At 33.8% G+C, this 17751-nt stretch overlaps 3 protein-coding genes across 5 annotated transcripts in view; all 3 read left to right on the top strand.

Moving 5' to 3' along the window:
- The first annotated feature begins 146 nt into the window (after positions 1–146).
- On the top strand, positions 147–3307 carry LOC148230643 (uncharacterized). Its single transcript, XM_088195429.1, has 2 exons — positions 147–225; positions 2504–3307. Exons 1-2 carry the CDS (start codon positions 173–175, stop codon positions 3129–3131), a joined length of 681 nt encoding a protein of 226 aa, XP_088051555.1. The 5' UTR covers positions 147–172; the 3' UTR covers positions 3132–3307.
- On the top strand, positions 3246–4174 carry LOC148230642 (uncharacterized). Its single transcript, XM_088195441.1, has 2 exons — positions 3246–3560; positions 3622–4174. Exons 1-2 carry the CDS (start codon positions 3246–3248, stop codon positions 3901–3903), a joined length of 597 nt encoding a protein of 198 aa, XP_088051567.1. The 3' UTR covers positions 3904–4174.
- Positions 4175–6752: 2578 nt separating this feature from the next.
- Positions 6753–17751, top strand: part of LOC148230641 (uncharacterized) — a 35955-nt gene continuing 24956 nt past the window's right edge. The window contains exons 1-2 of one of the 3 annotated variants that reach the window (XM_088195435.1): positions 6753–6970; positions 8750–8871. The gene's annotated coding sequence lies outside the window, so the exon portion shown is untranslated. The remainder of the gene's footprint in view (positions 6971–8749; positions 8872–17751) is intronic. The other 2 variants (XM_088195434.1, XM_088195436.1) reach the window with 2 other exon arrangements.

Raw genomic sequence — 17751 nt, 5'->3', positions numbered from 1 at the left:
CGCGCGGCCGAGGACTACGTCACCGACGCGTCAGAGCGGGGGGCGGACCGCGGGACGGGTCCCGTTAGCGCGTGACGAAGCGCGAACTGCGAACCGCCGCGCCGGCCGATCGATCGCCGCGAGCTTCCGCGCCGAACGTTCGCCGCAGTGTTCGCGCGGCCGCCGGCCGGGCATGGCGACCGACGAATCCGCCGCGCCGATCGCAGACGAAGAGCGCGCTTATAGGTGAACGCCTAATTTAATAACTATATTAACCCTTCGCTTTCATATCAGTTCACATGCTACACAAAAAATATATTTATATGCATTGCAGGTAGTGATGGGCAAAATTGACAATTTTAAATAACTGGGAACCTTAGAAAATAATGTGTTTTTTTTATAAGAGGCTGATAAATAAAACAATTCAGAAAACATAAATTCAAAAGTTTTTACAAAATTATTTGGCTGTCAAAATGTATTTGAAACCTACATACATATGTACATATGTATACAATACAATACAAAATCCCAATACTAAGGTGACCAGATTTTAAACACTAAAAATAAAAAGACCATATTGAAAATTTTTGTTCGAAGAGGAAAAAAGTAATTTCGGACTTTTAAACTTTTATTCAAAAACCACCTCGAAAATTTTTGTTCGAGAATAACAAACTACCGAGAGCTAAAAAAATTTTCGAAAATTCTCGAAAAAATTTAATGAATGAAAATATCTATGTAATACAATAAAGTTTTGCAGATACATATAATTACATATTATTCTTAAAATAATCCTTTAAAAAACACATGGCATCTAAAGTTGAATTAAACATCCTCGTTCTTTGTTTTGCTAAAAAAAATTTCGGCTGTGGAAAAATTCCACTCGTTTTGTGTTGATGTTGGTTTAATCGACAACAAGGCTGCAGATAGGCACAGTACGTTATTTGTGCTCTTGCCCGTCGATTAAAATATTTCCAATTCTTTCTCCATTAATCCGTAAGATGTTGGTTTTCTTTCACTATTCTCTGTAAGGCTGAAAGAAATTTAGTTATCTAATCGTTGCGCCAATGATAAATCTTCAATTTCTTTAATGGATTCTAACGATTTAATGGTCCTTAGAATTTGTCTTCCCCATTTTACATATTTCTGCTTCTGAAGAATAACTAAAGAAGTCATTCTTTATTTGACTAGTGAAAGATTCTGGATTTTGTAACTATTTAATTCATAACATCAATGTTTTCTTCGATTATATAATTTATTGCCCGTTGAAATTTCAAGCTTATCAATAATAATCATGTGACAATTGTCAATAATTGTAACAATTGCAAAAACAATACAAAAAAACCTTTTTGGATTATCGAAAAAGAAAATAGCCCTAAATCGTTTTGCATTCTGCTAATTTCTTCTTATCAGAGCGTGTTCTTGGATCACTAAAGCAGAGATAAAGCCGCCGGCCGGTTCGAATAACAGAAAATCGTCAAAAAATTGTTAATCATTCAAATACTTTCGATCTTCCGAGAAAGTATGCACATTTTCAAACATCTGGCACGAACACCTTCGGAAAGATTTCTAATGGGAGTTTCTTCTTTTATTACTTAAGCAAAAATAAGGCGAGCTCGAGTGTTAAATTTTGTAAACAATTTTTTGTCATTTCCAGACTCCTATTAAAATCTTCCAAGAAGTATGCATATTAAGCATGAACCCGCCTTCACTTATGCAGCGTTATAAAAATAGTTGTAACCATTTAAAAAATATTCGTATAAATTTAATTTTGTATAATAAAAATGTTTATAAAATTACTCGTGCGAATTCTCGATTTTAGGTTAAGTTAGGTAGTTAAAACACAACGATGTTGACAGTATTGCCACTATGCGAAACAGTTTACATTCAACTAAGTGATGCAATGTTTGTATCTAATAATGTGTCAATCTGTTTTTGTATATTTTTTTTATTCCCCAAATTTTTCCCATCGCCGTTTATTCCCACCCAAAAACCCAGTTTTTCCGGGGAATAAACCGAGGTTAAGGGCATAACAGCTTTACGCCAATGCAAAAACAATACATTAAAAAATATATTTACGACAAAGCATTGAAGCAGAAGCACGGAAATTTGTAGTGCTCCACTGCTCCGATATTTTATAACGGACCAACATAAAATTGAAGTCCAAAGGCACGTACGAGTATGTCATGCTCAAAATGGTTTCACCATTGCAGTCCAAAGTCATTTAATTCTGATCGTCAAAAATTTTTATTCTGACTATTCATTATTTTAATTCTGATCGTCGTATATTTTTATTCTGACCCTGAATAATATACTTATAACCAGGCTGTTAATAAAATTCTGATCGAGATTTGATTTTATTTCTGACTATTTAATTTGTTGCCTTCATTTTCTCGCTCGCACTTTGTGGAGTTCGCCCTTAATACACAAAACGCTCAATACGTCATATATTATTGCTAGTTAGAGCACAATTAATTTTATATCAACTAGTGTGAAGTACTTGTCCCTAAAATATTATTCTTTGCAGGAACGTGTTCGTCAACTGGACGCGCGAGCAGACGATCGCCCTCGTCCGCTCTCTGCGCCGCCAAGAAGTACTCTGGAACGCGAGTTCCAAGTCATACCGCGACAGGAAGAAGAAGGCAGCCGCCTGGGAGCGCGTCGAGGCGGAGACGGGAGTCGAAGTCGAGTTGTGTAAGCGCCGAGTCGAATCGCTCCTCGCTTCCTGCCGCCGCGAGAAGAACAAGATCCTGAAGAGCCAGCGCGAAGATCCACCCGGAGAGGTGTACGTCCCTAAGTGGCACTATTGGAAGGAGCTGCGATTCTTGCGACCCAATTCCGAGCTCGACGAGAACGTCGGATCGGAAGACGAACCGCCGAGCGAAGTCCCGAGGTGGTCTCCGTCCGCGAGGCGGCCGCCCCGAGCCAGGAGCAAGCGAGGAGAGTCGACCGCCAGGAGGACCGAGCCGATCGATCGCGACCGTCGCGAGCCCGACGAGTTCGACGCCTGGGGGATCACCGTCGCCGCTAAGCTGCGGCGCATGGACGAAAACCAGCGACTCCTGGCCGAGAACGTGATCAGCCGAGCGCTGTACGAGGGGCTCACCTACCAGCTGACGCCGAATTCGGACGTCGCGGGTCTCGACCGACGGTAGGGCGAGCGCGAATCGCGAACTTCGAGTGCGAGGCGCGAACTTCGAGCGCGAGCCGCGAACTTCGAGCGCGAACCGCGAACTTCGAGCGCGAGCCGCGAACTTCGCGCGTGAGCCATGGACCTCTCCGGCATTGATACGCTCGCGCTGATCGCCGCTTACAAGGCGCGACCGATTCTGCACGACGCGAATATTATCGGATACCGCGACAGGAAGGCCAGGGCCTCGGCTTGGAAGGAGTTGGCCGCCGAGACGGGGGCGCGTCCGGAAGAATGCAAGGCTAAGATGCAGTCGCTGCTGGCGTCTTTCAGAAAGGCGAAGAAGAGAGTCTCGACTGAAAGAAACGCGCCCGCTTGGAGGTACTGGAACGCCTTGAAATTCCTGAGAGGCCTGGGCGACGACGAGGAAGATCCTCTGGCAGCGGCGCCTGAAGTGAGTCACCTACAACGCACTCTCGCGATAATATTATCTTATCTTGACATTTTAATTACAGAGAGACGAACCATCGCATTCGCGCTATGACTCTCCGTGGTCCACGAGCCGGATGCTAGCTATGAAATATCGAAAGACGCTTCAGACTAACGTGTCTCAAACTGTCGATAGCAGCGACCCTGAAGACGAATTCACAGATTTTGGCAACGAAGTCGAAACAGGACTCAAAAACATGACGGAATCTCAAAGGCGTTACGCTGAGAATCTCATAAATCAAACGCTATACGACGGACTAGTGTTTCAGTTGACCGCCGAATCTAAGATACGCGATGACGATCGATAATGCAAGAATTTTCTAAACCATAGACTTATTTTCCTTAGTGACGAAGTAGCTCTTATATGTTCGGACAGAAGTAAAAGTGAAATTATTTCGGGACGACGTCACCGGATAAGTCGAGCGCGTCGTTTTGGACAGCTGATCGGTGCACCGGGACGAATTTGCGTCGTAGACTTATTTTTGTATGCCATATATAGAATTTAGGCTTATTTTCTATAAGAAACTGTAAATATTATGTAAGCTGATGTGCGAAAATAAAATGCATTTCAGAAAAAAACGATTTTTTTACTATGAGGAAGCATGATGATTAAACGTCAAGATTTAGATAAAAAAATTGCACAATACAATGACTAAAAAATATATTCTTTATTATTACCTCTCGACTCTCACTTGCGTATTACTAAATAGATAATTTAAATATCTATAGAAAAAAGGGTCTCATGTCGCAAGTTCGAAAAACATTCAATGTGGTATCTTCCAATCATCAACAGAAACCAAAACATATTAATCTATAAATTCTATACAGCAATGTTAATTAAATATAAGTTCCATAAGATGATAAAAAAGTGGGTATATGTTCATATGTACAGGTCCAATTCGAGTTTCCTATTTTGGCAGCACAGTAAATCAGACAGCTGCAGGGACGTCATTTCAGCTTTTGAAATGGGGAGGGGGGGGGGAAACAAAATTTGGCAATTCAATGGTCGTTGTTTTAACATTTCGATTACATTGGGATTAATAATATTAAATTAAAGTCCGGTTATCTAAGAGTTCATATTAAGATTTTTAAAACAATATTACAACATTCAATAAGTGAGATTCGAATATAGCATATCTAAACCTAATTTTGATCAATAGGATAGCGCAAGAAACAATTATCCCTTCTCAGAAGTCAAAAATCCACGTCGAAAGCAATAAAATCGTGTCGGCGCCGTTGCAGTGGAAACGCTCGTTACCTTGCGTTCCCACTGCGCCGGCACCGACACGATTTTATTGCTTTTGACGTGAATTTTAGACTTCTGAGAAATGATAATTGTTTTTGCGAGACAAGAAAATTCTCATGCCCAAAGGTGACTGTTTGGTGCGCATTGTGGTCAGGTGGCGCCATTGAGTCTTACTTTTTTGCGAAGGATCTTTGTTGGACTGTAATTGTCAATGGTGAGCGCTATAGGTGCATGATAATCGATTAATTTTGGCATGAAATCGAAGATATTGATGTGGAAGACATGTGGTTTCAACAAGACGACCCAACTTGCATATATCGGGTGCAGCGTTTGATTTTTTTCGTGAAAAGTTCTCAGGTACGTTTTGGTGACGTCAATTAGCCACCAAGATCATGCGATTTAACGCCGTTGGATTTTTTATGGGGTTATGCTAAGGGTAGTGTATACGCAGACAAAGCCGTAACGTTTGAGCACCTAAAAACCAACATCCGGCAAGTTATAGCCGAGATACCGTCGAAAATTATATTGAAAGGATCGGTTTCTGCAAGAGGTCCAGAAACTTGATAGAAAAAAATGATATTATTCATAATTAATGAAGTATAGCAAATGTTTGATTAATAATAAAAAAATCTGATGAGATTTCTTGTTTTTAAAAAAAAACTTCGGAAACTGAATTTAGATCAACATTTAGTAGTCAATACAAAATAAGATTTTATAAGAATAAACAGTACGCCTATAATATATTTTATTTTTTTGGGTCTGAAGTTTATAGCTTAAAATTGAGTGATTCTTTTCATCTTCTAGGCTTAAGTTAGAAGTATGATAATTAAAACGGTTAGGTATAAATTTGGTACCTAACATTGGCGATAATAAACGGTTTTACAGTAGAAATGCTATTCTAGTCAGTCATGGTTTTTACTTAATTATCGCAAAATGACGGACTTCCTTGTTATCTGCATCTTTACATCGAGTCAGCCAAATTCCTCAATGTGTTGAAACTCCTCAAAATGACGACTAAAGAGAACCAAGCTCTTTGAACTGGTCTAGTTATCATTACTGGAACTCATATACTATTAGTGCTTATGTAGAAGTGTAGAATAGAAAAGTTTTAGATGCCTATGCGTAAACATAGTCTTTAAAACATAATGAATTTTTGGTTTTAATGTAGAAAAAATATATTTAAACACGTCAGACTAGCAAAAATTATTTATTTATTGGCATTAATTGCGCCGGAAAGGAAATTTTAGCATCTTATCGCTAGAACGTTATCCTCAAAATTATTTTTTATTGCTGAATTCCCACGCGCGTAAATAAAAATATTTATTTTCGCATTTAAAACAATTTTCTTTCACACATACAAAATATTATTGATTATTTATTATTAAAAATTCATTATAAAAAAATATAAATTATGTTTGATACGTGATATTTTAATTAAGTATTTAGAAAAAATATATGTATGCAGAATGAATAATATTATTAACTACATTTTAGTATGACTCGATCAAAATATGACATGTTTAATATTATCAAAACGTGACTAAAGCAATTAAATCTCTTATGTGTACCCTTTGTAATTTATTCTGCTCTTATGTTGCATGCATCATGCGTCATAAACGTTTTATCTCGCATATTATTCTTATTGCAAGTGTATCACAACATATTTATTTTAGAATAAATATATAATTTTCCTATTGAGTCTATTCTTTTTTTGAACTCATTTGTTTTGATACTTATACTTTGTTTATTTTTAATACATATTAGTTTGGTAAATTTCTTTCTGCACAATGTCTGACTAAATATAACCACGCTATTATATGCATTTTGTGTTCATCAATATTGACCAGAGTTGTCCAGTTGTCGATCGCTGTAGTACACTCGTTTATGAAATGATCCAACTAAGAAGTCGTTGCGTAAACAGAGTCGATTCAGTCTCGGGACTTCGATCCGAAGCTTTTTATAGCGAGTATCTCACAAGAGTACTTTCGTCCTGGCAGTACTGCGAGTTACATAAACTATCGGAAGAGACGCTCGAGAATCTCTAGGTCGGATGGTTCATTGTCTACGCTACGGGGCCTTTAACCTTTGGGACGGTGCAACGTTCGGGCAGTGCTAGACCAAGTTCGAAGGTAAAATACCACGTCATCGCTTCCTACTTCTCGCTCCGTCGTAGAAACGCGTTTTCTAATATTAGACCTTGTACAATTTTGTAAACGCGAGCGGGCGATCCCATGTTGTGTGTATAGAACTCGGAGCCAGAGCTCTTCTACCACGTAGGCCGATCCGATCGTGAATCACGCGTGGTCGTCGAAGGAATGTCGATAGCGTGATTATGATTACAGACGGAGCTTTGGGACTGTTTTGGATCGAAGAGAACGTAATTCAGAGATGATGTTATGAAACGGATTTGATGCGAGAGCAAGTTGTTAAAGCGACTTACGAAGCTCTCTTACCTATGCCTTTCAAAACAACTTATATACTGTACTACATATGTATGTACTTTTGGAGTCATAAACATCCATACAAGGTTCCCAGTTCTAGTCAATCCAGATCAAAATGTAACAAAATCTTTTATAAAATACAGTAAATAGTATACTATATGTTACAGTTTCAGTGTAAAATGACTAGACAAAGTATGCACTGACTATTTTAATTTAAACTTACAATGCTACATTTCCTGTATAATTTTAATACATAATGTACGCTTTACCTAGAGAGTATGTGAACTCTCCGATGTGAGTTACATAGTGTTATACGAGAGTAGGGCAATAAGTCCTTACAAATTAATAGAAAGACACATTATTTTGGGTTGATTAATTTTTATTTCCCAACATAGTCTCATTTTAGCTTGATACACTTCGCCCGGCATTTTACTTTTTCAAGCCTTCCAAAAAGCAAGATTCCGGAAGGCTTTAAAATAAGCATCTGTTTCGGCGATAACCTTGCCTTTTCTTTTTCCGACAAACCATTTCTTTATATATGGAAACAGAAAAACTCGCTGAAGGCCAAATCTGATGAAAACGATGGAATACGGCAACAATTTAATTCGTAAATCGTGCATTTTCGCCTACGAAACTGCATAAGTGTGTACCCGTGCATTGTCTTGATGGAATAGCATTTTGTTTTTGGCCAAATGTGGGCGTATTTTATTGATTTTTTCACTCAAGCGGTCCAAAAACAACGCTTAATACTCTCCATTCATCGTTCGTCCTTTTTTCAAGTAGTCAATATGGATGATTCTGCGTGCATCCCAAAAAACCGTGCCTACTGCCTTGCCAGCTGATTTCAAAATCTTCGCTTTCTTTGGACCCGGATCGTTTCCAGAATCCCACTGTTCCTGTTCCTTTGTCTCTGAAGAGTAGTGGTGGACCCATGTTTCATCAATGGTTATGTATCGACCCAGAAACTCGTTAGGATTGCAACGGAAAAGTGCGTTTATTCGGCACTGTAAGAAAACGTTGCAGTGGGAACGCTCGTTACCGATCGTTCCCACTGCAACGGCGCCGACACGATTTTATTGCTTCCGACGTGAATTTTGGACTTCTTTGCAATATATTTTGACCAATACTCTCATATCAGAAGCCTCATTATCAATTATCATAAGTCTTTATCTTTCATATACCAAAACTAGTAATGTTTCAGATCAGGGGTGATTAGTATTGAATTAGTTTAACCAGCACTGACACTGTCATGCGATTTTCTATCTTCGTTTCACCAATCCGGATTATATCCTCTATAATTATTTCTAAAGTGTTATAAACTGCATTTTTATTGAATATGATTGAATGTCTGCGTGTGAGGCGATGAAAACATAGTTATTTACTGATTGGTATATTTATTGTAGATTGCAGGGTTGCGACAACGATAAGCATTTAACATGTATTTAAACTTCCTTTTGCTTTTTTCAGATTATTATAGCAAGTTAAAACCAGTCTTCATGTCTACATTTGCAGCAAAACATGGTTATTATGAGTGATTCTGAAGTTCCGGGAAATGAGTCGAAGAAAATTCAAGTCTCGGGCATTCCCAGGTATTGAGTCTTTTATTACTAATAAAAAAATATGCCTATGTACATATGTGTGTAAAAAGCATACATTTAATTTATTTAATATAAAAATTTAAGGCATATTTTTTTGTTAAATTTATTTATTTTTATAACAACTAAAAAAAGGCAATTTAACTTATATATGTATATACAAACCGACACGATTTCATTGTTTTTGACGTGGATTTTTGACTTCTGAGAAGTGATAATTATTTTTTGCGCTCTCCTCAAAATTCAGTTTAGATATGCTTCATTCGATTCTTACTTATTGTACGTTAGATAATCGAGCGTTTTTAATGTGACAGCGACTGCACGATTTTATTGTTTTTGACGTAGATTCATTTACCGAAATATTAAAAAAACGATCGCTCACTGAACAACTTTTGCCCCCATGAAAAATTGAAATGATTTCAGACAACTTTTACGGTAGATAAATCAGTAAATCTTGGGTTAATTTTTAAATCCCAGGAATTCCCTGGTTATCTCGACACAGAATCCTTAGTTAGTATAAAATAATACCGTGGCTCTTGAGGAGGCTCATTAGTAAAGACACGTGTTTTTAGTATTTTGTAATAAATGCTAAAATTTTAAATATATGCTAATAAATTCGAATTTCGTAAAATATGCGAATATATGTATGCTAACTAAAATCACAAATAAATGCAATAAAATATTAATATGACAATAGTTTTTTCTCTATGGCGCTATTTATTGCCACTGGCCATATTGTTATATTTTTTTATAATAAAGCCCACGGGTTTTATATAAATGATTTAAATTTGATGATATGCTGGTATTGTAATCGTTGAGTGGAGTGGTTCAAGTAGGACAACATTGAAAAGCATCTGAAACCGGCAAATCATCAGAAAGCAATTTCCATGGCTTCTAAAAGTACCACCTTGCATTTTATTACTCCAGGCATTATAAAAGCGAAGATGAAAATAGCTTACGAAAAGTCCGAATTCATTAAAGAAACTGTGAAAATGTGACTAAATGCCAAATTTCTATTGGAAAAAATTATAAGAACCACCAATGCGTACCTTACTAAATATATTGAGGGGTCCGGTGATTTGCAAATCGTTTACGATGATGAAACCACCGACAAAATAGCACACATTCTTTATACTTTTATTCAAAACGATTTCGTCATCAAATTAACAAAACATTGTTCTTGTATTATTGTAATTTTTTGGACTCCATTTATTTATTTTATTTAGTTAGATAATATAGCCAATTGTTTATATACTATACAAATTTAATCAAAACATTCATATAAAACATGAACAAAATATAAAAAAGACTATTATTATAATTTATTTTTATTGCACGAAGGTGTTTCTTTATTCCATTGAGGAAAACCGTTATATTTTTATTTTTGCGAATTGTTCTAGTAATATTATTAAGCAAATTCTCACCTCCTTACATTAATCCCCTGGCCGTACTCGTTTTCTTACACCTATATATCCTTAAATTATCTCTATTTCTATTATTAAATCTATGTACATCTATATTTCTTATAAAATATATTTTTGAATCATCGTTTTATTTAGTTCACAATATATTACTATTGCATATTTTTTTGTATTTATATATTCCAAATATATTTCTTATCCTAGATCAGGGTTTCCCAAACTTTTTTAGCGACGGAACACTTGGCAAATCCGAAAACTTTGGCGGAACACTTAGCTTATTTTGTAGGCTGGATAATTCATAATAGTATAAATAAAAATAAAAAAAATTAAAAAATAAATATCATTTATTTATTAAACATAAAAATTCAAATAAACAAGACTCCTAATTACTGATGATTTTGGGTTCTTAAATTACAATTTTTTTTTATATCAGGCATAATATTGATCAGTTGTATTCTCAGTTTTTGGATTATTTTCTTCTTCGATGATAGATGTATCAGTAGAAGTATTTGACCTTTCTTTCGTCAAATTTCCTGTTTTCAACCAAAGATCCATGGGTAGTTTTTGAATAATATGTAAATTCGTAATATTTTTTTTTTGTCCAAATGGAAAAAAATCTGTATTCTAAGCAACCAGACTAAATTAATGTACAAGAAAATCGATTCATTTTTATGCAAATTTTATTTAAATCATTTATATTTCCAAAAGTATACACCCAATCCTGTTTTAACGCAATAAATTACAATAGTTTCAAGCTTTTTTATCAGATTTATGAACAATTTTTATGTATTAGCAAGATCAACAATTTTTATAATATACTCAAAATTTTTGTAAAATATCTATTTAGGCTCCGCGGAACACCTATTTTGGATGAGCGGAACACCAGTGTTCCGCGGAACATAGTTTGGGAAACCATGTCCTAGATAATATACTTTTTTTATTATTATGCAATTACAATGTTCCTTAAAATTATTATTTTTTATCTACAATTACTCCCAAATTTATTACATTATCAACTGTTTCTATAATAGAGTTGTTTATAACTATTTTTATATTAAGTTTTGAATTAGTATTTCAATGTATTGTTTTACTATATATCGTGGAGTTAAAGCGACATCTATCTTATGATATTAATTAGACTCATTGAATTTAAGGATATATAGAAATATGTATGTTCCAGCATTAGATGGAATATCATGACATATGGCATCTAAGAGGAATATCAAACTAAAGACATATGGCATCTAAGAGGAATATCAAACCAAATAAAGTTATTACTATTAAGTAATAGAAATTTATGAAAATGAGCTTTGTTACCAATTATATTAATTGGAAATAGTAGTTTATTAGCAAAACGTTGCAAATTTTCGAGCTTCGCAATCAATTTTAATTAATTATAATATAGGAATGAAAATTATTTTGACGTAGTAAATAATATTTGCTTATTAAAAGGAATTGTGCAAAAAATAGACTTGTGTTAAGTTTATTAATTTATTTAGCTAATATAGCTAATTATTTATACATTAAGCAAATATAAAATATACTTATTTTTCGACAATTTTTTTAAAATACATGTGTAATTACAATGTTCCTTAAAATTTATTTTGTATCTACAATTGCTCCTAAGTATTTTATATTATCAACTATTTCTAGAATAGAGTTATCTATAACTATGTTTATATTATTATCTTAACATATCTTTAAAATTAATAAGCATACATTTAGTTTAAATATATTATTTCTTAACACATTTATATTTTAGATATACTTTCATTACCGTTTCGGTCAAAACATACATAACCGAATACATTTTTACTGGTAGATATATATTTCTATTAGAGAAAATATATTATATTTTAACTGATAAGCGCTATATATATTTCTATTACACTAAATTCATTATTTAAGTTATCTACAACTTCTTTAACTTTATCACATATGCAATAAATTAAAATGTTGTCCTCTAACAAATATATTTTACAATTTTATATTATTAATTTATAATTATTTGTTGCCGAACAATAGTAGACACTTTAAAAGAATATGATATGTGGGGTTTGTTTCCGATTCAGTTACATTTTTTTAATTACAGTACTTCCTGTTAACAATAGCTTAAACATTTTTATTTGTAGTGAGTTCTGGGCACATAAAAGTAGTTTAGTGGGTATTTATTTATTTATGAAAGAGTTAAAATTGTTTTAAAATGTATTGAAATTGTCAAGTTATTTGAAATTTATTACTAATAAAAAATATATGCGAAAATTGAAAAAAATATATGCTAAAACTTGTGTCTCTCCCCATTAGTAAAAATAAATTTTAACATCAGAATAAGATACAGGCGGCCCTCGACTTTCGCACATAATTGGCTCCTGAAAATGTGTGCGAATGTTGAATGTACGAAAGTCGAGGGAAGTAAAAAAAGTTGAAATTGTGTGTATTTTAAAATATTTATTTATCAATTAAATATAAGATGTTTAGGAGGCGTTTAAGAGACACGTTTAAGTGGGGTTTGCGGGTGTTTCCTTAGAAAAGTTATCAAGAGTTAACTGTTTTCCACTATTCTTTTTCTTTTCTTCATATAGTATTTTATAACATGCTATGTTTTTATTGATCGCCCCACGCACTTAAGATATGCGATCTCCATTGGGATCACAATCTTCCATAATATTTAAAAATTTGTCAAGGTGCGTGAAGGCTTCATTCATATTTTTCATTGTTAAAGAGTTTTTCAAAATAAACCTGTCTCATCTACATTAAATGTTTAGCTAGAGGAATATTCTACATCTTCAATAATTTTGGATAATTAGGAAATAAATTCTTTTGCAGTATCTTTATCTGCATCAGCTGATTCTCCAGTAAATTTAATATTATGAAAAGAATACCTCATTTTAAAATTGTTACTTGCTTGAAAAACCGTGTTAAAATATTTTTTTAATCTATCCTTCCAATCTTTGTGCAAATTAAGAGCTTTTGCTTGAATAATTGAAATACTCAGAGGGATATCTTTTTGATGTTGGTCATCGATCTACGATGACAAAGATTTTCCATTTCATCCATGTTTTTTTTTGCTGTGTATTTTTGGAAACATATCATTAAAGATTGTGGAAATATATCTTTATTTTCCACAATTTTGAACGTATTCTTTAATTATGTTTTTTTTGCAAAATTGAACATATCGTAGACCTGTTTATATCATACGAACGTCCGATTGAAGCAAAAGATTCACCGCTATCAGAACCTTTTTTTAAAAAAAAAAAAATTAAAATTGATTTTTTTTTTTAAATGTGCGAAAGTCGAACGTTCGATAGTCGAGGGCCGCCTGTAAACATATTTATTGGTTGTTTACGTAAGAATGACTTGTTCAAAAATGCAAGAAAATTTATATAAATATAATGAAGATTTTCTTTAATTTATTTAGTGACGTAAAATGCAGCAAATATTATTTATAATCATAGAGTTTGAGAATCCAGTGTCACTCCTCCAACAGGCCGTGTCTCGGTCTGCGAAATGCCTATACGGCGAATACGTACAAAGTGATCCGGTTCGGTTTACGCTTTATTAGCCGCAAGACAACGTTGTCTTTCTGGTTAGTCGACCAGGCTGGAGAACAGGAATATCAGCTACTTGTCGAACAGCATTCCATCTGCATCTGCACGACCGAGAGTCTCGAGAGCAGCGAGAGGTACATACATACCTAGTAGGCGCGAGCAAGTGGCGCAAGTGAACCTACCCATACCCATACTTGGGAATTAAACTAAAGTTAACAACACTGTCCGAGAGAATGTCCAACTAGCTCCCTTGCACGAGCAAAAACGTGATTCGATGCGTTTGGTCACACAAAGGGACATTTGAATCATTTGAATGCGCGCATCGTTTAGAAAGCTTTGTCGCCTGGTCACGAGCTCAATGGGAATGCAAGCCACTGAGATCATCGTGACCCCGAGATGGATAAACTTGGCCTTTTGTTGGAAATGCGCCGGGTCAGACAGATCGCTAATTGGTCTTGGAGATAAAACCAAGATGCGAACATCGGCAACTCTTTCAAACTAGCTTGTGAAAGAAATGCATCGAATCGATTGCGATAATCGGCGGGTATCAGTTATGATTTTATGCTTTGAATATCTGAGAAATACCGGTCTTGAATACGAAGAGAAGAGATGCAACTTTTCCTTGTAGCATAAAAACGCCATGCAATTAAATTGTATGATTTTTATTATTAATAGATTAAAATGTAGAATGTGTCGGAAAGGCTAATGTACTGTGTATTGATTTATTCTCTCGTCTGTTTATCTCTTCAAAACATATTACGTCATTTTTTCTATTGACTAACATACACTGCTTGCAGTTTAATTGATAAGCTTATATTATATTACAATAATGTACCATGTGATTGATTTCTTCTTTCATCTGTTTATCTCTTCAAAACATATTACGTCATCTGTTCTATTGACTAACACTGCGTGCAGTTTTATTGATAAGCTTATATTAGCTTACAATAATGTTTCGATTCAACCGCTATAGAACGCTTTATCAAAATATAAGTGAATCTTTTAAATTGGTAATAGAAAAGTTTCAAGTTCAATTGATAAATCTTGAACCTGGAAGCTAAACTCCCCGAGCTCCATCGGAGACTTCAGATCACTCGGATGAAAGTCGATATTATCAGTGTCCCGACGGACCGTATTGTACGAAAACTATATGAAAGTGCCCCCTTTAGCTAAGAAGACATTTATAACATTATATTAATGCAAAACAAGGCGCCACGTCTTCTTAAAATGAATAAATGTATACAGCGTTTTAATCGTTATCCGAATTTCGAAAGAATGACATTCGCTTAGATTTATATATACATATATGTATATGCAGGGCTTTTTTTAAACAATTGTCAAGCATTTTACTAAAGAAAATTATATTCAAAGATCATTTAAATTAAATTTAAAGCTGCTTGCTGCAAACCGCATAAAAAATTATGAGTGATTCATTTATTTCTGTTTTGAAGAATAACTAAATAAATCATATTTTTTGACTTCTTCAATTATATCATTTCTCTTCAACTTCACGTTGAAATTTCGAGCTTAGCTCAGAATTGCTATTTTCCAATTGTTTTAACAAAAAAGTTAAGGTCCAATAATAATCATGAGACAATTGTCAATAACAGTTGCTATTTTACAAAAGCAAAATAAAAAAAATCGTTTGGATTATCAAAAAAGAAAAATAGTTTTGTATTCTGCCAATTTTCATACGTAATTTATTATTATCGTAGCAAGTTCTTAGATCACCAAAGCAAAGATAAAACCGCCGGCCGGTTAGAGTGATATACAATCGCAAATAAGCAAATCATAAAGAAAGTATGTATTTCTTAAAACATCTACCACGAATACTAACTAAAACTAATAGTTTGTGCATACTTTGCCTAGTCACTTTATACTTTATCGAAATTTAATTGTAACATACATTAGTATTTTGAGTAGAATTTTGTAATAATGCTTTATTGCCACCACTTTTCTATGATATGCTTATACTAAATTGACATTACTCTATACGTCCAACCCTAAATTGATAAAAATGGATGTGGCTATTGTTATTCTGCGTACTTGCCCGCGGCAATTTTGCAAGTCGGGCAGACGGTCCGGTATGTTGAATACGAAAAGTACGTCCCTGGCGAAATCGTCTAGAATTCTATATGGAGCTCGCGAAAGAACGTGACTCATAAATATGTGTGTGTAGAAGAACGTGGGCCATTATTTATAAATTTGGCATTAATGCGCTTACGTTCTAGTTGCGAACTTTAACCTTTTCACTGTGGAAAACGATTTTAGAATTCATTTCCTAAAACGAACACCAACAAATACACATGTTCGTGTGACTCATGTGCGAGCAAAGTGCGTTGAATTTTGCAAGCGGTTGAGAAGTAAACAAAGATTACTGAAATTACATACATGAACGATGGTTTTTGTATTCTTCATAATTGGATCTAGTGTTTGAAATAGGATATATTATTTTTTAAAAGCTAATGTCATTTTCATCTACTCTTGTTATCTCTGAGTTTTATAAAATAAAACCATATATCAATTTATTCTACAGATGCATAAAACAGAACAACATGTTTACACCTTCCAAAGTCATTTACAATAACAAAAAAAAACATAAGTTCTAAAGAGCAAAATGTTAAAAACATATTTATGGCAAAAACGTGTATTTTAATATACATAATCTTTCCGTAAATTATATATTATATATCCCATATGGAAGTGCATTAACATTTTATTTATTTATTAATTTTACATCTATCATGGATATGTATGACGGGGTCCGGAAAATTTATTACCAGCAATTCACCGCTAGCAATTAATCGCTAGGAGTTTACCGCCGCGTCAACTGTTCGCATAAACAATTTATAGTTAGGATATTTTATAGCCAGAAAATACATACAATTTATATAAATTTATTGGTCATATTAAATGTTTTTTTATATAAGTTATTTTTGGAATAAAGTTATATGCTAGATATTTTCTAGAACTGACATTTTAAGAATTTTTGGTATGTTATTTGGATCGAGTTTAAGATTCACAATGGATCTGTTCAACGGTATGTTTGCAAAGAAAAACGCTTTTATTTTAAAGATATTTCTTAACAAATAATGAAACGGGATAAAACAATAAACTATTTGCCTATCGAATTTTAAAATTAGTAAAAGTTGCCTTTGACCCTTCACTTGGAAATAACTTTTTATGATTTGACCAAACACGTCTCATTGGTTTTAGACGGTAAATATGTTAGCGATCATTTGTAGGCTATAAATTATTTATGCGATCAATTGATGCGGCGATAAACTGCTAGCGATTAATTGCTGGCGGTGAATTGCTGGCGTTCTTGTCTTCTAAAACAGAAATATTGATTTCGCATATTTTTACGACCACAAAACTGCGGTGTACAATCAAGATGATATCAATTTAGTGCATAGTTACATACGTGTTTACTGATCTAAACTTTTATTATTTTTAAATCTAGGATATCAATAAAATTTGCAGGGAAAAAAATAATATAATTATTTTTTTAAATAATTATTGTATACGTTTCAAATTTTTTTGTAAATTTCTTTACATAAAATTTGTATTAAACACAAGTGTGTGTTTTTTAAAGCAAGATTGTTTGAACAATTTGTAAAAATATGATTCAATCTAAACACATAAAAACTGTAACTGTATCTATATTTATAAAACCGCATAACATTCCGTAAAACATACGTTATATATTAAAAAATATTTTAAAACATGCTGATACACGATTACGAGTTTTTATATAAATTAATATTATAATTCTTGTTTGATTATTTAGAATCGGGTTTTCTTTAATGTATTAGAAAATCATATGCGATTATTTTGGCACAATATTAAAAACACAAATTCTATAATTAAATTGTAGTACATACAAATCCTATGTATCCATAAAT

This window comes from Plectrocnemia conspersa, unplaced genomic scaffold (genome assembly GCF_051122295.1).
Source record: "Plectrocnemia conspersa isolate PC_06_02 unplaced genomic scaffold, ASM5112229v1 ptg000010l, whole genome shotgun sequence".
NCBI classification, from domain to species: Eukaryota; Metazoa; Arthropoda; class Insecta; order Trichoptera; family Polycentropodidae; genus Plectrocnemia; species Plectrocnemia conspersa.
This window is presented reverse-complemented; position numbering and strand designations above follow the sequence as displayed.